Raw genomic sequence first — 21991 nt, 5'->3', positions numbered from 1 at the left:
AGTATGCCATTCAGACAGAACATGTTGGTTACATCAAGGAAATGTAATAACGTGAGCCACAGCCGTGACGTTATAAAATGCCACTGAAAGCAATTCTTCGAATAAAGGTGAACTCTCGATCTTCTGCACGGACTCGGGCAGTGGGCCGGCCAAACTTCAGTCCACATATTCCACATTCCATCCAGGAATTTATATACACGGACATCGGGTCGGGCGTCCTCTGTGTCACCACCCATGAGAACTTTACGTGGAGCTGCACACAGACACGTCCTCCTCACGGAAGCCCTGTAGACTCCGCAAGGCACCATCACGTTCACATTGCCGTGCTTCTACTTACAGTACGACGTAACGTACTCAACGGTTTAATCGTCTTCAAGGAGCCAAGGATACAAGCACATTTAGAACATCTACATCAAATGTATGTACTCGAGCTCTTTCGTTTTCACTGCGTTTTTGATACCATTTATGTCGTATGATGGCGTAGCCTAAAAAAATCATCGGGTATCAGTGCACCCCGTGGGCATCACATCTGTTTAACAAAGCTGGTTCCCATCGATGCATTTTATTCTGAAATATTTTTATCTATTCCTCTTTTATCAGCCTACCACTTAGAACTAGCAGCTTTGGGCTTCGTTAAAGCCACACGATATAAAGACATCCACTAGCTCGTGTTAAGAACCAATTGCCATCACATGTTTAATGTAAATAGGCTATTGCACTGTCGGCATCGAATTCAGTATCAAAATGTAATTTCGTATAAGGCTACATCGTTACGTAATGTTACCATGGGATAACAAATCACTTTTAAGCTTATGTTCGGTTGCCAGGCGAAAGGAGGGTTAAAATGACACGGCTCACGGAAAACGGCCATCTTTTTTAGATGAGCTAACTCGTGAAAGCAACGGTTCGATGCAACCATGAAGTGGAACTTGCTCAAATTTGTGAGGCCAGGGTACGCTGTGCTTCGTTTTTATAGACTAAGTGTCGCTTTGGACCGAGGCCAAAGCAAAAGCACGCTATATGTTTAACACTGGAGCCGAAAACTAAAAGACAAAGAAGATTAGGATTACTGTCGGAATCTCTCTGTTGTATCGAGCGACAATGTACCAGTCACATTGTCAAGGACGTTTAGGGCAGTTGCGTCATTTCGGCGATACAGGGCGAGGTGATTATGAATGAATTCTACATAGTCTATCATAAACGGGAACTGTTTGGATCACCTTCGCAGTAAATGATATTAACATTTTTCATGTCGTTGACCCAGGCAATGCAGTAATGCATTAAACCCAGGGAATTGTTAACAACTACATTAGCAGCATACATGTGTGTATTTATTCATTCTGGAATTCAAGAGTTCCAAAAAGTGACACTAAAATCCAGTTCAAATAAACCACTCAATAATATGCTTGTTGTAGCCTTGGAATATGTATGTCCTTACGTATACATATATGTATGCGTTTTACACACATGAACCTGTACGTGAGTGTGTGTGTGCACGCGCGCACGTTTGCGTATTTATCCTTAAAATATGTCTTTGATGTCTTTGTATGTATGCCTTGCACAAGCAAACCTTGAAACAACGATCCCTATCACAGTATTACACAGTGGTGGGCGGCTGTTTTCCGTCTATAATTTGTCATCAGAACACAAATAGCCTCTAAACGTATAAATATAACAGTACGACGAAGTTCCTGCAGGTGATGATGGCTGCTGTAACATCACTAGGCTATATTATGGAGGTGAATTATCAGTAGCTAAAGAATAGCTAAAGGTATTTTCACATTAAAAACGGAAAGCATGATCCCTAAATTTAGAGCAAAGAAAGCGTGCAAAAGTTTAAAATATCAATGATGTACACGACAACAGAGCACAGCTTTCTGTCATCTTTTCGACGAGTATTAGTCGAAAGTGAAAGCTATGCCTCCGCTGAGGGGCTACTATTACGTCACAGCAAATTCCCCTAAGCGATCTTGAGGAGACATTTTAGGTGAGCACGTGCAAAACGATTTACATCCAACCCTTCAAATTGAAATTAAAATAAGGTATTAACCCAATTAAAACTATTCATACGCCTACATTCTGCAAATTAATTTATGCTTGTCATTTGCTCAATTTACAGTCAATGCTCTCTGAGCCTTTGTTGCCCATAACCAGCCATAGGGTTTATACTAAACATATTTCCCGATTTAAAAATATAGTGTGAACTATATACTTAAAGACATTCCATTTTATGGGTTGCATACCATAATCTCACAAAAGAGATGGCACTAAAAAAAGAACGTAGACACTTAAAAATACCGCGCCAACCTTCAAAGGACATATCACTAACAATAAGACACAAGAAACAGTAATACCTCAGACATTTGTGTGCGTGTAGGTTCAAAACAGGGCTTTCAGGAGGCAACTTTCAGGATGTAAAACTTTAAACAAGAACAGACAAATGTGAACATTTTGGTGAGTCAGTGATCTTTCATTACAAAGGATTCGAGATGATTTGCTGTTAGCAAGGCCACATGGTCAGACCACTGGCAATAAATGCACGGCAAGCATCGCAGTTACTTTGCACAAATTTTGAAGATCAAATATTTGACACCCCCCTCACACACACACACACACACCTCCGCCACACACACACACACACACACTGTGTTAATGTGTATTTTTCCTTATACACACCATGTGTATAGTGTGAATGCAACAGCAGATGGAGAGCACTGTATTTACAGGATTATTAAGGACTTCAGTAAAGCAAGGCCTAGCTGGGGTGAGGAGGGGCCAGATTAGCTCTGCCAAACCGGGCGTTCTGCATGTTTGAGCTGACGCTTTGCTGCAGGCACTGTGATGCCCTTCAGCTGTCACAGGAGCTCTGAACTGACTTTATGCTAAAGTGAGGCTTCTCCTGAGCAGTCTGCAGCCTGAGGTCATTTGGCGATGGTGATCGTATGGTGGCTCCTTTATCTTGCAGCTAGGAGCCTCAACAAACTAAGCAAGTATCTTATTTGTTTCTCAGATAACCCTGCTTCTCTGTTAATCTCCGGTCAGTGTGATTATTCTCCGTGATGTCTCCTGTCGCGGCGCTCCACATACGTTAAACGTTGCTCAGAAACATCAAATCTGAGACTGTTTGATATGATGAGTCATGTAGCCTTGATGGAGCTGTATTTAATATGGGCGCTTTGTTTGCTGAGTTGCTCAGTGTTTTAGAGTCAGGCCATACAGACAGACTCAAAGGATGTCCAGATTTTTGACACCAGTTGTCCGCTCCTGTGAGTTATTCAGTCTGTGCACAGGACTTGCCTATATGACTCATTTTGGTTTGTCTGTACTCTGCAGGGACTGAATATTGGGTGCACCTTGTGTGGTGTAACCAAGGTGTTCTTCTTTGTATTGGAGGAAATGGCAGAGTGCCGGGCTATTTATAGCAGACAAGAAGCTAATGCTAAACAAAACTTTGGTGTATTGCTCACCTGTTCATTTAAGAGTTGCTTGGTAGAAATCTGTAAACTCACAGACAGAGGAATGTGTTGTGTCAGTTTAGTCTTTGGTTTTCTTCATACTAAAACTCCAGATTGTTTCTTTCTCTGTATTACAGTGACACCTGTGGCTTAACCTCACTCAGTGATTAACATTAGGCTTTTTCTGTGACTTGCTGTTCATTAGACATTTTAGAAATTTAGATGCATTGCGTTCCTCAGTTTGATCCCGAACTTAAATTTAGTGAACAACATAGTTTCTCAGAGGGTTAAGTGGAGGAGGGCGTATTATTCCATACCTTTCATTGATCTCTCTCTCTCTCCCTTGCCATCTAGCGTGGATCATGTCGTCCGTCCTGCAGAAGCTCATCACTCCTCTGGCCAGTGGTCCATCTGAGCCACCCAGAAACAAGGTGACCGTGGTGGGTGTTGGTCAGGTGGGCATGGCCTGTGCTGTTAGCATCCTGCTTAGGGTGAGTTTATCTTTCTTTTTACCTTCCTTTTTCTCCCACTATTCATGTCTCTGTTTTCATTTCATAATCCAACCAGTTATAATATGTAATAACAGTATTATAAGGTAACTTTATGATAATGAGTTTACTTTTGTAGAACCACCAACAATGACTGAGATACAATTTAGTTAACTGCAATATTACGTGATGTTTCATCATCTTGGGATATCCTAAACGGTGTCTACTCTCTCTCTCTCTCTTTCCATAGGAGTTGGCCGATGAGATGGCACTTGTTGATGTAATGGAAGATAAGCTGAAGGGAGAGATGATGGACCTGCAGCATGGCAGTCTCTTCCTCAAGACACCCAAGATTGTTGCTGACAAGGGTGAGACAGATAGACACACTTACATACAGCTCACACCTAACTCATTAAGCTATGTGCCCCTCTGTCAGACATTAGCTTACATATGTTGGTAAGACAGGTGAGAACTGTGTTCTGTTGTTCTAACTAACAGACTATTCCGTGACCGCCAACTCCCGTATTGTTGTGGTTACTGCTGGCGTGCGTCAGCAGGAGGGTGAGAGCAGGCTGAACTTGGTGCAAAGGAATGTCAACATCTTTAAACACATCATTCCTCAAATCGTCAAATACAGCCCCAACTGCATCTTAATTGTGGTGTCCAACCCAGGTAAACACACATATACTCATAGACAACACATTACTCGCTCCGTTGCTTACATGCACACCCAGGTCTCTGAGAACTTTTAATGACCACTTTTAATGTCTTGTCCTTCAGTGGATGTTCTGACCTATGTGACCTGGAAGCTGAGTGGGCTGCCTAAGCACCGCGTCATCGGCAGCGGCACCAACCTGGACTCCGCCCGATTCCGCTACCTCATGGCCGAGAAACTGGGCATTCACTCCAGCAGCTTCAACGGCTGGATCCTGGGAGAGCACGGAGATTCCAGCGGTAAGAGAGAGAGAGACAGAGAGGGGAATGGATAGAAAGATGAATAGATAAAGGGGGTGAGATGGACAGAAAGAGAAAGATTGAGAGAGAGAGAGAAACAAAGGAAGAGAGAGAGAGGGAGAGAAGGAGAGAAATATTCCATCTTAGGGTTGATTAGGGCCAGAACCTCAGTTGTTGATTTATAGGAATTTGTAGTTCATCGTAATATTTATGAGGAATTATAAATGCGTTCTTTTAGATGTTTTTAGATGGTCCGGAGATACTGGAGTTTTTGGGGTTTTTTTAAGGTGTGTGTTGTTTTTTTGTCTTCTGTGCTGTGTAGTGCCTGTGTGGAGCGGTGCTAATGTGGCTGGAGTCAACCTCCAGAAGCTCAACCCTGACATTGGCACTGATAAGGACAGTGAGAACTGGAAGGATGCCCACAAGATGGTGGTGGATAGGTAAACAACATTTGCTGCCACTGTTCTTTTCTTCTTGTAATGACGGTTTAGGATCTTTTCCTGCAGTGTTTATGTATGTTTTCTTGTGCCACTGCAGTGCCTATGAGGTGATTAGGCTGAAGGGCTACACTAACTGGGCCATCGGACTGAGTGTGGCTGACCTGACTGAGAGTCTGATGAAGAACCTTAACAGGGTCCACCCAGTCTCCACCATGGTGAAGGTGAGGACACACGTCCACTCACGCTCACACTCACACACGTGTGTCCTGTATTGTTATCTGATCTAAAATCCATTTTGCCTTTGCGATCTCTGAGATAGAGAGGACATTACTGGTGTATGTAATATCGGATATATACTGTGAAATGTGTCAGGGGATTGATGGTAATTGACCTGCAGTTTTGATAATATTTTTACTTTGATTACTTTTGGGGGTGGGGGGGTGGGGAAGGGTTTGATGTACAGATTCAGTTTGATAGGCAGAATTGTATGGAATCATAGGACCGGTGTCAAGGATTGTATATATATATATATATATATGTGTGTATGTGTGTGTGTGTGTAAATGTGAATGTGTTGTGAACTGATTTGGCTGATTGGTTTTGTTTTGATCAACAGGGCATGTATGGCATCAATGAGGAGGTGTACCTGAGTCTGCCCTGTGTGTTGAACAGCAGCGGTGTCGGTAGTGTGATCAACATGACCCTGACTGATGAGGAGGTCTCTCAGCTCAAGAAGAGCGCTGACACTCTTTGGGGCATCCAGAAGGACCTGAAGGATGTGTAAAACCTTCCATCCACAGAGAGTGTCTCTCACACTCCTAATACACAGAGAGAACACGCTCCGTCACTCAACACACTCCCAAACAATATTCTCATCACTCCACCTCTTCAGTCAAATTTGAGGGGTTTTTTTTTTTGTTAAATTTATTTTTCACAAATTTATTATTAAGGATGTTTATTTCAATCCTGATGTTCAAAATCAAGTGAATGATCAAATGATAACGTCTTGACTCTGCACATTTTTGCACCAACTCACTCCGTATAGGGGAAACCCAGAAATAATCGAACACTCTCCTCTCCTCTCCTCTCACTCTTCCTCTTGAGTTGCAGCTCAGTGTTTATGTGATGGAGGAGAGATATCATACTCTTTAGGCAGAGTAGTGTCATTCCTATTTTTGTTACCTTTGTCTTTTTTCTGTCAGGATCAAAGGAGGGAGAGAATAAGAGAGATGAGCCAGAGATGAGACAGTCATAGAAATATCTAACTAAAAAAAAAAAAAGAAACTGTTAATGTCATTCATACTGTTGAACGTGTTGTGAGCAAAATACGGACAATTAAGTTAATAAACCCTTAACCAAACTTTATGGATTTGTTTGTGGTTTCTAACACAGCTTACAGACATTGTAGCAACAAAGTTTGTAACAATGTTTTTTTGGACAGTGTTTCCCTATTTTATCCTTGGAGTTACAACCCATAGCATGTTTACTGGTAACCCAGCACCTGTCTGATTCAAATGATTGGTTTATTTACAAACTCATCATCAGATCGATATGATGGAACACAATTATGCAGTGGTGGGACTTCACAACAAGCTGAGATAATGTCAATCTTGGATCAAACCTCTGTGCTCTTTTGTGGTTATTGTTATCAGATGTAAGCAGAATTCCATAAGTTGATAAAACGGTCAAAGGTCTATTTTTTCATCCTCTTTCCCTAGGTACTCCTAAATGTTCACTCAGTAAAGATGTAAAAAAAAAAAAGCAGAAACTCTCAGTATATTGCTGTTTTAATAAACAAAAGAGCACATCTAAATAGTACAAAACAATTTATTTTTCACTTAGAACAACAAAGTTAAACCTAACATATCTTAAAAACCTGTTGGAATATTTCATAATTTTGATCGGACAAACCTTGACAACCCCCCGAAACAGCAGTGATAACGTAACAGTGCAATGTAAAAAACATCAAAGAACACAGATTATCCTTCTTGAAGATGAGTTTCACAAGCAGCAACCAAGCGTTCAAGATGCCCCCAGTTGTCTAAGGTAAAGTAAAATATGTAGTAGTTTGCTTGCTCCCGACTTTAAAATGTTGTATTTTGCCAGTTCACGTTTTCCAAAGCGAAGTCCAAATGGATTATAGTTGAAATTATTACGTGTTAGCCGATGTTTGCAGGATATTTGGTTCTGTGTGTCTTTGTCTCCGAGGAATAGGCAGAGACTTGAGTCGTCCGTTACACTGGAGCCATCGATTCCTCTTAGTGTCACGGTGGAGTATCTTCGAAACTTCTCCGGACCAAACTCTACAGTAAGATAGATTGTTATGGGGGTACATTGTATCGCACAGGTTTTCTTTGATATTAAAAAAAGCCCTGATTTTCGTTCTAAAGCCATAAAAAGGTCACAGATCCTATAGCGTTATACAGTTCTGTTGTTATCTCTATCGTCTGTAATGGTAACGTTTGGACCAATGTCCCTGATGTCAAAGGGTTTTTTTTTGTTTTTACCTGGAAGATCCAAGCGTTCTGGAAGTACCAAGTCAGGTATCCCCATCGCTCCATGCTGGCAAATTATTGCAGTCACTAAGAAAAACGCCTGGATTTTCATTGTACTGGAAACTAAAACTCTCGTTAGCAATGGTCTTCTTCGTAGTAGCCTATATACTGAAGTCCCATGTGCAGTTCTGGTGGTATATATACTAGCATACCATCCTTTGAGCCCTTTTCATGTGTATGGAGCAAAGGAGGGGGGCGTCCTTACACTGTGATAAATAAGCCGCCCATTCGAGTCACAGGTGACCGTAATTTCTCCATTCCCGGAATTACTGCGGACCAGTCTCAAATGGCACCGCGTAATACGTGTGTAAAGTGGAGTTATTATCATAATAACATATTAGAGTATAGGGTTTTCCAGTTATTTTTTCATCCGTTGTCTTTTGTTGGGTGGTAAAGTGGGGTATGAGGGGAAGCTGGATTTGCGGATGCTGACGTACAAATGGATAAGTACACATAGCATCCGCTCTATTTCAAAGCAACCTAAAATTCCAGTGTAACGAGCAGGTTGTAACTTAACAATCAAAATCAGTTTTGATGAATTCATCAAAAGGTGTTTAGTATTTCATTTTTTCTTGTTATAGTTTAAGACTATACATTTTGTTAATCAATTATAAGATCATTCTTTTGTCATCACACTACACAGTGAAATTACACACTAGGTCTTTTCAGCTACCTGAAGAAGCCATGACAAGGTCAACAACAAGCTGTCAAACAGGGAGATGGACATCAATGCGACACTGGCATTAAAACAGTTAAGTTTGTTTCAAACTGGACACAGAAAATGCTGCAGCTTCGCACTAATTTTGACCCTTTCAAGTCGCCGCTTATGTTAGCTCGCTTTGTGACTGTCGGCCCAGATAGAGGCAATACCTTGTTAAGAAACTACATGTGATCTCCACAACGCTATACACGCAAGAACTTCACTAAAGATGTGTGAGTGCTGTGAATGGAGAGACGAAAATGGGTTGTTAATATCTTCGGTTCATTCTTTGATCTCATGTCATTCTCAGACGTTACCATGAGTCAGTAAATCCTGATTCGAGCTTTAACAGAAGTATTGATTATGACATTCAGGCGCACACACGTGCCTCATCCCACGCCTGCCAAAAACTTTTGCCTTGATGCCAGTGGACTTCAGCCAAGCGCAGAGCGAGTGTCCAGGCATTTCATTGGACGGCCAAGGTTGGATACGCTCTATGAAAAGAAGGCACCTTTGATAGTGACAGTTCTGTATCTGTCTTTTGTGCGTTTGCCGAGGCACCTGGTCGCCACCAGTGAGAAGTCTGTGCTCACATTACACTGATCTCCCCTGAAGCCTGTTTTCATTTCGGTCATTTTAGTTTATTCAGCCAACTGTAGTCTATCTGTAAGTCGGTCCTTTACTTCGAAAGTTTATTCCTTAGATTGATCTTTGTAATACTTTCAAAAATGCCTCTGTCGAGGTCGTTATCGATGTCATCTTTAAGTGGGCTGCCACTGTGGGAAGAAGAGAGTTTACCTGTTGAGGATTTGTACCTGTTTGAAATCGCGTGGGAGGTAACCAACAAAGGTGAGCTCTCGTGGTGAGCATTCTTCCTATCGCACCTCAACCCCTTTCTTTGTTCCACGGTCTGAGGGACTTGTGTAATAACATTACACTTGATATGGACACTGTAAATGTAGACGATTATGTGTTCTCTATATTCTTGCTAACAGTTATTTTAGCATTATTTTTGGGGGCACTTTTTTAACTTAGCGCAACTTAAAGGTGTATTTTAAATAAGAGCGACTACAAACGCGTAGTCTGAAAATTGTTAAAAGTTTTGCGTTTGTTTAACCCCTCACCCAGTGAAAAGTGCTTTTGCGCACCACGATGGAGACCTCTACTTTTCGACTCGAGACGTCACCTTTTACAAGGCTCCGCAGCTGACTGAGCGAATGTTCAACCCCTCTTCAAATACGCTTTTACTCACACATAACAGTGGTCTGGGGCTGCTGAATAGAGAAGAGAGCCGCTCACCCTCCAGAGAACAAATATTGAATTACAGTTTGACACTATCAGTCCGGTTAAATATTAATCAGTAAATAAATAACCAGATTTTCTGGGAAGATAGTAGCCTATATTTAATTTTTTTACAGGAGAGATCTTACTTGTTGGAGATAGACGATGGTTTGTGACACGAGCCAAGATAAACTTTGTTGGTAGTTATGACAGTGTATTGAGTGACCATTTTGCAATACGTGTTTCCTAACTCAGTTGTAACACTGAGGCATGCCCTACTTCTTCTAATTCTGGATCTATGGCCAAATGGTGCTGTTGAAATTATTCCATTAATACACACAGCTACATCCCAGATAAAGAGGATCAAAGATAACGTCCATTCTATTAAAAGGAAGAAAGATATTTATTGCATTCTCAAACCTCAATTTTACCCTTTCCCCTCTCTCTCCCTCCCACAATTTTCTCTCTCTTCCCTTCTTTTCCTCTCCAGTGGGTGGTATATATACTGTCATTCAGACTAAAGCTAAAATAACAGTGGATGAGTGGGGGGAGAACTATTTCATGATGGGTCCTTATTATGAGCACAACTTCAAGACTCAGGTGGAACAGTGTGATCCTCCAAGTGCTGCTATCAAGATAGCCATGGACTCGCTTAAGAATAGTGGATGTCAGGTATGATGTCCCATCCCTGGTATTCAACACTGAAATCTCCAGAAAATGAGAGGTTATAGTGGGCACAGCAATACACAATCACTGGAACACTGCATTAACATCCAGTTCAATTTAATGTCATTAAGTCATACAGTATCACACTGTGTCAAATAGGCATACACCACCTTTAAGATGATTTAATACACTTTTTTCAGACACTGCTTCTGTCACCCCAGCCTGGTAGCACTGTTTATACCTTTGTCTGTCTCTGCTTGGTTTGTATCTGCTGAATGAATAAGTGTAAATGTAATGGATTGAGAATGTCTTGACAATGCTTGACCAGAAGATGGCAGTAAAATTCTTTTGCACGGAAGGGATTGTTGTGATCCTACATCCATGCACATGAGGACCCCCGTTAGCTGAGGCAAGACCGGTGGTGTATGCTTTATACAAGATATTCTTCTGGTTCTGAGAAAGGGAGCTGTAAAACTGTGGTCTGTAGTCTAGTTTCCCAGCAGTGGACAGAGATGACTTAGTCACTGAACAGAGATCCAGATCTGAAACCTCTGTTAATTCAAGTTTAATTCCCCTTGTTGTTGTTGTTGTTGTTCTTCTTCTTCTTCTTCTTCTTCTTCTTCTTCTTGTTTCAGTAGCACTGAAAATATTCTTATTGAGCAACTGAGAATAACTGAGCATGTGTCTTTTTCATGGCTAATAAAACCATTAGTTACCTAACCGTTCTGGGTTCTGACTTAAGTGAGGTGTAATGTTGTGACTGTGTTACAGGTGTACTTTGGCCGCTGGCTGATAGAGGGCAGTCCTTATGTCATTCTGTTTGACATCGGGGGTGCTGCCTGGAACTTAGACCGCTGGAAGGGGGAGCTTTGGGATACATGTGGTATTGGGCTTCCGTACCATGACAGGGAGGCTAATGACTGTCTGATCTTTGGTTCTCTTATTGCCTGGTTCTTCAAAGAGGTGTGTGTGCGTGCCTGCGCGCGTGCCTGCCTGCCTGTATGTGTGCATGCGTGCATGCATGTATACATGCGTGTGTGTGTGTGTGTGTGTGTGTGTGTGTGGTTCTGGTTGGTGTTGTGGTGTTGTTTAACATAATGCAGATTAGAAAGCTAATGTAATAATGAATTGATAATGATTTGCCATGATGAGATATAATTGTTATACAGCAAAGTTTAGTGGTTACAGTATCTTGTAATTCTTGGCTGATATGAGGAGAAAATGAGAGCATGTTTTAGGGGTTGAGGCTAAAAGATAAATACCAAGAATTCAAATAGGGCAGTATAATAGACATTGCATTAGTCAGCATATAAAAATTGTCATTGCATTATGGAAGACATAAGCATAGTGTGTCTGTGAAGACATAGTGTTAATCTGTGTTTGATTTAATAGTTAACAGATCAGCTCCAGGACAAACCCAACGTCATTGCTCACTTTCATGAGTGGCAAGCTGGAGCAGGACTCGTACTTAGCCGCTCTCGCAAAATCCCCATGGCAACCATTTTCACCACACACGCCACTCTGCTGGGACGCTACTTATGTGCTGGGAATGTGGATTTCTACAACAACCTGGACAAGGTGCTGACACAAACATGCAAAGACACACATACACACAGAGATGACCTGTTCCCTATACATAATGTTTGTGAAATAAAAATTGTATAATATTACTTCCATTACACAATATGTACATTTTTATTAGTGTTTTTACGCTTATCATTGATGTGTAATTTGATCACACATTAATGCCTTTCAATCCTAAATATGGCATTTGGGCACTTTCTGCATAATCACACACAAACTTACTACAGTAAAGTTATCTGAAGAAATAAGGGCTTATTAAAAGTGTTTGTGTGTGTATATAGATAATTGGGGTCAGTACTCTGAGGATAAAGGTTAACCTGACCAAAGGCATCATGACAGACTGTACGTTAATTGACAGAATCTTATGATGGGAGGGCAGATTCCACGTGGCTGTAGACCCCTGGGACACCCACCTCCTCCAAAGGAGATTCAAACCACAGTGTTAGAAAACCTAGAAGGAGTTATTATGCATTGGTATTTGGTACACCTTAGCGTTTGGCTTGAAAATGGGCAGAGCATTTCACGGTATACCTCAATCAGTCAGAAAGACTTAGCTGGCTTGTTTTAATAATTTAAATGTAAGGCTAAAATGGAATGCTTGTTCAGTGATGTGGCAGGTGTTAAACAGTTGTTGTAAGTGTGGTTTGTAATGCACTGTTTTCCACACCAGTTTAATATAGATCGGGAGGCTGGAGAGAGACAGATCTATCACCGGTACTGTCTGGAGCGCGCGGCTGTGCATTGTGCTCATGTCTTCACCACAGTGTCTCAAATCACCGCTGTGGAGGCCAATCACATGCTCCACAGACAACCAGGTGACTCCACAGGGTCTCTGCCCCCTGTTGCTTAACATGTGTCTTCTCCTATTCTAAATCCACCAGTTACATTTAGTCACCCTGTTTACAATACTTACTCCCAGTGGAGAACAGGAGTAGAACTGAGCATTTGCTTTTAAAAGCTGAAGCAATAACACATTTATTGTGAGACAAGGCTTGGTATAGAAGGTGACAGATAAATATGTATAGATTTATCAAAAATGAGTAGAGAGTGAAGGTTAATGATCTAACCAGATACCTGTATGATTTTTCCCCCAATTTCCGAGTACATTTTTCTCGTGTGCTTTCCACCACTGTCCTCACAAATTTACATTTTCAAATGTAATAAGGGCTGTGTGCACTTCAACGCAAGCATGATATCTGTCTCTGTACAGTTATTAACACTTTTATTGATGAAGCTGCCCTCAGTAAACTTGTCATTTAACACTGACAACAGAAGGAGAGAGAGTGAGCAGGAGAGAGAGTTTGTTTCTTGGAAATCATTCCACATGTTCTACACGGTTCCTGCTAGATGGATGGTCTGAGTCTGTTTTAATCTGTTCTTGAATCTGGTTTTTTTTTTTCTGTGCAGATGTGGTGACCCCAAACGGCCTGAATGTGAAGAAGTTCTCCGCCGTGCACGAGTTCCAGAACCTTCACTCCACAAACAAAGCTAAAATCCAAGAGTTTGTCCGTGGACATTTTTACGGGTGAGTTTCATTCCTTTCAAACACACTCTCCCTCTTCTCTCCTTCAGTCAGCAACTCCTCACCATCAACAGCACAGGAGAATGTGGGGTGTGATTTGTTTGAGATACTGAGCTAAAATGAAATGTAGATGATTCCACATTTCTTTATAATAAGAAAACTGTTGTTTCTCCTTTCACTGACAGCCATCTGGACTTCAATCTGGAGAAAACGCTCTTCTTCTTTATCGCAGGCCGGTATGAGTTCTCTAACAAAGGAGCTGACGTGTTCCTGGAGTCTTTGTCCAGACTCAATTACTTGCTAAGGGTATGATTTTTCCTTCCCACACTTACTCACTGCATGAGGACTGTGGTACATACAGTCAACATTAATTCTAATGATAGATATTTTACACTTACTGTGTGTGAAAACAAAGGCAATATGTCTATAATATGGATGGTCAATACACAAGTTGTCCTTAAGATTTCCTGCTGGTAAATGTCCTATTCTATGACTGATTACTGAGAAACACAGTGCAGTTAGCCTTGGAGGATAATTTCACGTAACCTGTGTTTGTGTGTGTGTTTCAGGTGCATAAGAGTGACGTGACTGTGGTGGTCTTCTTCATCATGCCAGCTAAAACGAACAACTTTAACGTTGAGTCACTGAAGGGACAAGCAGTGCGCAAACAGCTATGGTATGTGACACTGCTCATTCTGCTATCATCCTCTCTCCCTTAGCAACTGACCATAACTCTCTCTCTCTCTCTCTCTCTCTCTCTCTCTCTTTTAGGGACACTGCCCATGCAGTGAAGGAGAAGTTTGGCAAACGACTGTATGAGGCTTTATTAAAGTGAGTGGCAGAGCTTTCCACCCAAACATTAAATTCATCTGTACCTGGTCTTTACATCATTTTATCAGATCTGGCTTAAATAATATCCAGTTTTGTTAACATGCCTCAGATCCCAAAAATGCTTCCATTGTTCAAAGTAATACCAAGAAACATTCATTTGATTTCTGATCTGGTAAACGAAATGGGAACATGAAAGAGTATGGGGGAGAGACAGAACCAGTAATTGTGCACTGAGAATAAGACTGACCCAGGTTTGCACTGTGTCAGTGGTGATGACAATGAAGAGTGAGGCTGTCACTCTTGTCCACTGGTGTGGAGTGTGACCTCAATGTGTTTAAAGTGCTGAGATTCCTGACAAGGCGTTGATGCTAGTCAACACGTTACGTCTCACAGATGTCATGGGGCGGATAGGGAATATTTATGGTAAGATTGCACAATGTCACTCCCCTCTGGATGACTTAAGGTAAGATGTCACCTAGAGGTCACTTGTCTTAAATTAAACCATATGCTGTTTTCCACAGAGGGGAAATCCCAGATATGAACAAGATTCTGGACAGGGATGACTTCACCATCATGAAGAGGGCCTTGTTTGCCACACAGGTTGGTGCTCCACCACAGACACATTTAGAATATCGCCCCCCCCTGCCCCCCACACACACACAAAAACAGCCTTTTAAAAGTAAATGTGTGATAACTGTAGATATTCAGCTTGAAAAAAAATAGCACTTGAAAAGAATCTTTGACAATGTTTGGTAAGATCACCACAGAATGGATACCCTGAATGGGGGGGAATTATGAAAGCATCATATTCATGTCACGTAAAACACTGATATAGCATCCCATACACTGGGGGTTTTCGTACCCTAATGGGGATCCTCATTCATGTCTTTGGACCTTCATTTTGTTCATTCTTTCTCTTATAAATGAGCTCTGTATAGAGGTCAGCATCAGGTCAGTTTGAGGAATAGTGTGGCTTCTAAATCAGAGACGGGCTTCCCTGTGAGGAGTGGCGCGTTACTCTGACATTACAGAAAATGTCATGTTTGACCCATACCTCTGCAGGTCAATATATTGTGTAGGGTTCTCTACTTTATGTCAGTTTCACTTAATGGAAGTCCCCCAACCCATCGAACCACTGTGCCGTCACTCAATTGAGATTTACCTCTACATCAATATTTTGTGGCCAAAAGTGTGTGAGTTATTGATCAGCATTGTGTAGGAGTTGTAATCACAGCAAAGTGACTGGTGTAATTTATAAATCGTACTAGTTTGCAGGCATTGCATTTTACAACCTCTTTTAGTCCACCCACACACTGTCTAACTGTCAGAAACATTAATGATAGAGTCACTGGAATCGTGACACCACTGTCACCTAAAGCCCTTGGTTATGGTCATTCATTAATATTGTCCAATGATATCTCTAAATGAACAAAGTAACTGTGAGTTTATTTCCCTCTCAGTTATAGTTGAATATCCAGGCATCATGAAATGATAAAATGTCTCACTTTTTAAGTCACTAAAGGAACCATTTTTAATAGTAGTACAGAAACAAAAGTTAATCAAGTTGTTCAGCTCTGAATATTCATTGAAAGAAAGAAAATAATAGTTCTTTTTTAATATATATCTATAAAGCAGAAGAAATTGTGCTTAACATTTTGACTCTGGTTCAGTCTTTTCATCATAAACAACAGTGCACAAGGAGAGTGTTCTGAAAACTATTAGAATTGATCTAAATGTCTGATAGACTCGCTCCTCTTCATGATACATGCTTCTGATTCAAAGTGCGTTCATGGATCAGTGCCTCTCTTGATGAATATCCTTTTAACATCACTTCATTTACCTTCTCTCTTTTTTACACACACACGCACACACACATACGCATACACTCACACAAACACACACACACACACACAAACACACACACACACACACACACACACACACACTGTTTTCTGCAGAGACACACACTGCCTCCAGTCACCACTCATAACATGCTGGACGATTCTACAGACCCAATTTTAACCAATGTCCGCCGCATTGGCCTGTTCAACAACCGCAACGACAGAGTCAAGGTACACAAGGAAGACACAATACGTTCTGCTTTTAACTCAAAACATTACATTGGTATTTTCTTTGAATGAAAGCAATACTCCTCCCTTGGTACAATTCTGTGTATCTCTTAAATTAGCTTCAGTAAAATTTGTTTGTGCCACTTGCTTTGATTTTAGTAGTGAAAGACATGAGCAATGTAACGGTGCGTGTGTGTGTAATGCCTTGTACCTGGCAGATTGTGTTCCACCCAGAATTCCTATCCTCCACTAGTCCCCTGCTCCCCATGGACTATGAAGAGTTTGTTAGGGGCTGTCACTTAGGAGTATTCCCCTCCTACTATGAACCCTGGGGTTACACACCAGGTAACACACATACACACACACACACACACACACACACACACAAACACACACGTACACGTACACACACACACACACATGCACGCACACACGTACACAATCATACACATACACACCTTACCCTCTTTGATCCAGTCGTTTTATGTGCTCTGTGCAGGAGAGTGTACTGTGATGGGTATCCCCAGTGTGACCACAAACCTCTCTGGGTTTGGCTGCTTTATGGAGGAGCATGTTTCAGATCCGTCTGCCTATGGTGAGTCACCCAACTGATTCAGTTAGTCAAAAATCATCCCCTCAATGTTTACACTGCACATCAAGTATCCAACAGCATATGTTTAAAAGACACAGTAAAGGAAGAGATGTTTGTGAAAAATGTTTGTTTTCAGATCTGACAGTAGAACCGTAACCTGGCATGAGCAGACTGTAAAGAACAGAGAAAAACACGTACAATAATAATCAAAAATCAGGAGAGAGATGAACGATAGAACAGCAGTAGGAAGTTTTCAGTGTTGAAATATTAATGCTTCCGACTTAATAATTCACCTAGAACCAAAACAAATGACACAGTTCAGTTATAAGAGATTTATAAATGTGAACTGTGTCAAAATGATTTTACTATACATATTTAAGTATTACTGTCACTGTTACTGATGTCACATCTAGCTGGATATTAGAGGTGGGGCTGCACAGGATGAGGAGATTTCTTCCTTCTCTCAGTCCTCACATAATTACAACCCCCATCAAGCCACCCCACAGTAAAGCAGGCCCGTACAGCCAAATGCACATGCACCCCAAATGCACCCCAACCCTTTCTTCTCTCTTCTTCTTTTTTTTTTTTTTTGATTGTACCCCCACCCTTTCACCCGTCCTCCTGCTCTGTCTCTCAGGGATCTACATTGTTGACCGGCGGTTCCGCTCAGCGGACGAGTCTTGTAATCAGCTGACTCAGTTCATGTTTAGTTTCTGCCAGCAGTCCCGGCGTCAGCGCATCATCCAGCGGAACCGAACTGAGAGACTGTCCGACCTGCTGGACTGGCGCTATCTCGGACGGGTCGGTGCTGCCGAGCATTTTTTTTTCTCTAAATCTCTCACTTTTCATTGTGACTTTGTTGACACCATGAAAACACAAAGAGCAGATCATTGACGTGCTCGCACAGGTTAAGTAGTCTAAGTAATTTGTTTAAGTTATGAATTTATCAAAAGTATCAAAAGTAAAATGAATCACTCATCTGTGCCCAGTCATATAATGTAGCCTGCACTTGTATCCTTGAGCAGAAATCACCAGCTGGTTCATTTCAGCAAAATGTAAGAAAAAAAATCGTTTGTAGATCAGTGCAACCAAATAGACCGTGTTGGTTAAGTGGGTTCTCCTTAACCGACATGAGTTCTCTTTTTTTTTTTGGTTGATCGGAGTAAAGATACTTATAATGCATATTTTCTTTCTTTCAGTTTTACATCCATGCCCGACGCCTGGCCTTAAGCAGAGCTTTCCCAGACACATTTAAAATGGACACATTTGTCCCTCCTCCGGTGAGCACTGCACCATTCACACTCTAGATATTTCCCTCCTTTAACAATAGTCCTATTTTCACTGCACCAGGCATGCACTACTAACAGTCAGTACTGCCTATCTGCAAACATTGAAAAAAAGGTTTGTGCCAGGTCATTTCCAGATCACATTTTTATACTGAATAACAGTGACTACGTGCATGTCCTTGTATTTACTTGGAATGGTCAGCTGCAGTTTTACTAGTAGGACCAAAGTCCAACGAAAACATCCAGTTTGAATGAAAAAAAAAAAAAAAGAAAAGTGAATCACTGTGTTGTCTGTTGGGGGTGTTTCCAGTGAGAATGATAGACTGCTGGAAGGAGGTGCTTATTTCTCTCATTGGGACTATTGACAGAGGCTCTCATAGACAACACACTCATTGTCAAATATGACTCATTTTTTCCACGCTTAATTGACAGAATGGCATTTGGCTTAGAGGGAAGTCATTATCTAGATACCAATTCACACACACAGATACACACTCACATGTGGTGCATTGTACTTTTCGCACAGTCAGGTGTGGATCTGTGGATATGTTGGGTGTTCTCATGTGCGTGAGTGTGTGTGTGTGTGTGTGTGTGTGTGTGTGTGTGCTTTATTCACCTCAGACGCAGGGTTTCCGTTACCCACGACCCCAGTCTGTACCCCCGTCCCCTTCTGCCTCCATCCACTCTACTCCTCATCACAGCGATGAGGAGGATGAGGAGCCATATGACGAAGATGAGGAGGCAGAGCGAGACAGACAGAATATCAAAGCACCCTTTACTCTTGGAGCTGTGCCACCGGGTAAGAAGAAACAGCCAGGAGAATACGGCAATTAGAAGCCATATCCTATCTTCCCTAGTCCTAACCCTAGTGTGAAAACTTAGGCCATCAGGGAACACGCCCCCTTACACTGTTTACACCAATGTTGCAGCAGTGAAGAGCCACACCCAGTTACAACTTTCAGAGCAGTGTAACTAGAATTAGACCCAGAGTAATACACATATTTTATGGCAACAGTAGCCAGTTTTCCACAGGCCAAATATTTGTAATATACAGTTTATAATGCTGTTACATCTGTGTGTGAACCAGTCAAAGAGTTTTGCAATGCCTTATCTTTGTCTTCTCAGTATGACACTTATGAACTAACTTTTCAAAAAGGGTATAATGTCGACCTGGATATTGTGGACATTTCTACAGTAATGTTTTGGCATCCACTTAAAATCATATTTATGCTCTGCCATAGGAGATGCTTTTATATATATATATATATATATATATATATATAGATATAGATATAGATATAGATATATATATGTATATATTGTGCCAATGCCATTCATTTTCTGAGAGATTAGTAACGTAACACTAAGAATAAAGAAAACATTTGTGATATTAAGGCAAAGAGGATAATATGATCATATCTGATGACATTCAAATCTGATAATAATTCATTTCTGTTTTGACAAAAGAGTTATGCTATGGATGGTTTACATTTCAATATCAAACTGAGTTCCTGTTGTAGCTGAACTGATCCATTAATCATACCACCGAAAATATTCCCACACACAGTATCTGTTATGAATGCAAATTCATTTTTAATCAGCAGAGCAAATATCCTGGAATTATTGTCACAGAATAGCTTCATTTGGCTCCTGTTCAAATATCTGACATAGCCATAAATGCACTTTTAATTTAAGCAAAAAGGAAGACAAACACATGACAGTCCAGTTATATTTACAGACGTTAATCAGAAGTAGTCTCTTTTCCAAGCCGGTATATCCTGAAAAAACAATCCATTGTCTTCTCCTGAAATTTAAAACAGAATAACTCAGTGAATTTTCAAATGCCAATTTTTTTAAAAAAATTCATTTTCAAGTCTACTGCTCCAGACAAGGTAGAGGGACTAGAAGTCTTAGATTTTGACTCGCGCAAAGGAAAAAAAATGTAATCCCGTTCATATAAATCATTATGTAAATAGTACGGAACATCATTTACGTGTTTATAAGCAGTAGACTGGATGCGGAGCCTTAAATGTGCGTCTGAACGCAACGAAGCCTTCACTGAGTTTGACATCTTTGTAGGACTATCAGCCTCTGAGACTGAGCCTGTAGATTACTATTCGACCTGACCGAATCTTACTTAATCTAAAGATGTTGAAGATATATTCAGTTAGTTCACAAAAGTTCTTTTGATCTTGTGTTTTGATAAACGCAGCCCAGGCTGTATCCACTTACCATCATCTTTTGCTTGCTGGAGAAAATTTAGAAGAACGGCAGCAGCTTTGGATACACTCAGGTTCTCTGTGTTCTGACTGCGTGTTTCTAGGAGGGAAAGAATGATTATCAGTGTCTTGCGCGACTTCCCGATTTCGATGACAGTGGAAATCCGATAAGGGACGAAAAACAAGTTTGTTCAGATGGTGATGAATAAGAAGAGGTAATTTTCACCTAGATGTAATGAGTCAAATACATCCCCCTCTTTTCTGTCCTCAGATACAAATCGCCGTCCTTCTGCAAGAGCAGGACAGTCAAACAATCAAAATATCACACTTTAAAGTGCACTTGCTGAGTGCGTTATGCGGAGTAAGCATTCATTTTAAACGCTGAGACATCAACTTCAGGTTATACTAATTACTGAAACAGGTGTGTTCGCAGTTTACGTACGTGTGCCTTTAAGATACAACATTGCCTGGGGCGTCCAATTTCTCCGCTGAAAACTGGCCTTTTTAAAAGAAAGCATTTCGATTTGTGGATTAGATGGTTTTACATTGCGGCAAATAATTCTAAAACATTACAACTTGAGAATTCATTACATCACCTTAGGTGCGCTCCAAGTATAGGACACAGATGAAGCCAGAAGAAGCAGCGCTAGTGCGTAAGCTGTAAACGTCCTTATTCCCTGAAAACGCATGAGGATATTTCAGAACTTTACTGGTTTACATTAAACTGTGTCAAAGGGTAGTCCTAATTTTCTTTCAGGCTAAAATGTGGCGTGCCTGTCTTGTCACTTAGTATAAATACGTTTCCTAATTAATAGAAAGTACACGTTAATAAATTCTGAAATGACATAATTATTACGGTTGAAATTAATCGATCTAAATTTAAAAAAGTACTGAATGAACACCTATAGACCATGATTTTGGAGCAGAGTGGGAGACGAAGAACACAAAAATTAAACACCTCTTAAAACAGGTCACTTCGCTTTTATTTAATTCAGTTATCATATTCAGTACATTAAAAGTAGTAAATAACATTGTTTCTTACTTTCATTGTCTCTGTTATCCTCCTCAGCGGTCTCGTTCTGAAATAAAGGCTATAAAGGTTGAGCATACTACGCACGTTCACCTCTGGTATTTATAATGAGTGGCCTGGAAGACACGTGTGTCTCAGACGACGTGTAATGCTTTATTCGAGATAGCCTGCAGTGATAGGTCAAGTCAGATTGATTTAACAGGGGTTGGATTCTACACCTCTGAAACAGCAATTCAAGTGCATCATGATTCACTGATGCCTGTTAGACTTGGGTATACAGTGGAGACAAATCTCTCAGAATGAAAACAATGCAAACTATA

At 40.9% G+C, this 21991-nt stretch overlaps 3 protein-coding genes across 5 annotated transcripts; 2 read left to right on the top strand and 1 right to left on the bottom strand.

Annotated features, from left to right (window-relative positions):
* The first annotated feature begins 256 nt into the window (after window positions 1-256).
* On the top strand, window positions 257-6701 carry ldhba (lactate dehydrogenase Ba). Its single transcript, XM_030774683.1, has 8 exons — window positions 257-418; window positions 3810-3946; window positions 4194-4311; window positions 4442-4615; window positions 4724-4897; window positions 5220-5337; window positions 5435-5558; window positions 5953-6701. The coding sequence occupies exons 2-8, from the start codon at window positions 3818-3820 to the stop codon at window positions 6118-6120; spliced, it is 1005 nt and encodes a 334-aa protein (XP_030630543.1). The 5' UTR covers window positions 257-418; window positions 3810-3817; the 3' UTR covers window positions 6121-6701.
* A 2431-nt stretch (window positions 6702-9132) lies between these two features.
* On the top strand, window positions 9133-19822 carry gys2 (glycogen synthase 2). Of its 3 annotated transcripts, none has more exons than XM_030768043.1 (16): window positions 9133-9440; window positions 10363-10544; window positions 11310-11501; window positions 11931-12116; window positions 12793-12937; window positions 13530-13647; window positions 13830-13950; window positions 14214-14320; window positions 14416-14475; window positions 14997-15075; window positions 16434-16547; window positions 16763-16889; window positions 17044-17139; window positions 17774-17937; window positions 18336-18416; window positions 19044-19822. In XM_030768043.1, exons 1-16 carry the CDS (start codon window positions 9320-9322, stop codon window positions 19254-19256), a joined length of 2106 nt encoding a protein of 701 aa, XP_030623903.1. In that variant the 5' UTR covers window positions 9133-9319; the 3' UTR covers window positions 19257-19822. The 3 variants fall into 3 exon arrangements, with proteins under 3 accessions (XP_030623903.1, XP_030623910.1, XP_030623917.1); XM_030768050.1 differs by having other exon boundaries at window positions 18336-18425; XM_030768057.1 differs by lacking the exon at window positions 11310-11501 and having other exon boundaries at window positions 18336-18425.
* Window positions 19823-20110: 288 nt separating this feature from the next.
* Window positions 20111-21330, bottom strand: spx (spexin hormone). Its single transcript, XM_030780262.1, has 5 exons — window positions 21238-21330; window positions 21084-21141; window positions 20868-20930; window positions 20655-20741; window positions 20111-20226 (listed from the first exon to the last, which is right to left on the bottom strand). The coding sequence occupies exons 1-5, from the start codon at window positions 21328-21330 to the stop codon at window positions 20168-20170; spliced, it is 360 nt and encodes a 119-aa protein (XP_030636122.1). The 3' UTR covers window positions 20111-20167.
* Between the last annotated feature and the right edge of the window lie 661 nt (window positions 21331-21991).

The sequence above is a fragment of the Chanos chanos genome, chromosome 1 (assembly GCF_902362185.1).
Source record: "Chanos chanos chromosome 1, fChaCha1.1, whole genome shotgun sequence".
NCBI classification, from domain to species: domain Eukaryota; kingdom Metazoa; phylum Chordata; class Actinopteri; order Gonorynchiformes; family Chanidae; genus Chanos; species Chanos chanos.
The sequence above is the reverse complement of the archived record's forward strand: the minus strand, read 5'-3'. Positions and strand labels throughout refer to the sequence as shown.

Bases quoted from the DNA above. Each gene is read 5' to 3' on its own strand.
- ldhba (XM_030774683.1), top strand. From the start codon at position 3,818: ATGTCGTCCGTCCTGCAGAAGCTCATCACTCCTCTGGCCAGTGGTCCA. The intron at 3,947-4,193 runs GTGAGTTTATCT...CTCTTTCCATAG, and splicing joins CTGTTAGCATCCTGCTTAGG to GAGTTGGCCGATGAGATGGC. The intron at 4,898-5,219 runs GTAAGAGAGAGA...TGTGCTGTGTAG, and splicing joins AGAGCACGGAGATTCCAGCG to TGCCTGTGTGGAGCGGTGCT.
- gys2 (XM_030768050.1), top strand. From the start codon at position 9,320: ATGCCTCTGTCGAGGTCGTTATCGATGTCATCTTTAAGTGGGCTGCCA. The intron at 13,951-14,213 runs GTATGATTTTTC...TGTGTGTTTCAG, and splicing joins GACTCAATTACTTGCTAAGG to GTGCATAAGAGTGACGTGAC. The intron at 14,321-14,415 runs GTATGTGACACT...TCTCTCTTTTAG, and splicing joins GCAGTGCGCAAACAGCTATG to GGACACTGCCCATGCAGTGA.
- spx (XM_030780262.1), bottom strand. From the start codon at position 21,330: ATGCGTTTTCAGGGAATAAGGACGTTTACAGCTTACGCACTAGCGCTG. The intron at 21,142-21,237 runs GTGATGTAATGA...TCTTTTAAAAAG, and splicing joins ATACTTGGAGCGCACCTAAG to GCCAGTTTTCAGCGGAGAAA. The intron at 20,742-20,867 runs GTGAAAATTACC...TTTCCCTCCTAG, and splicing joins ATTTGACTCATTACATCTAG to AAACACGCAGTCAGAACACA.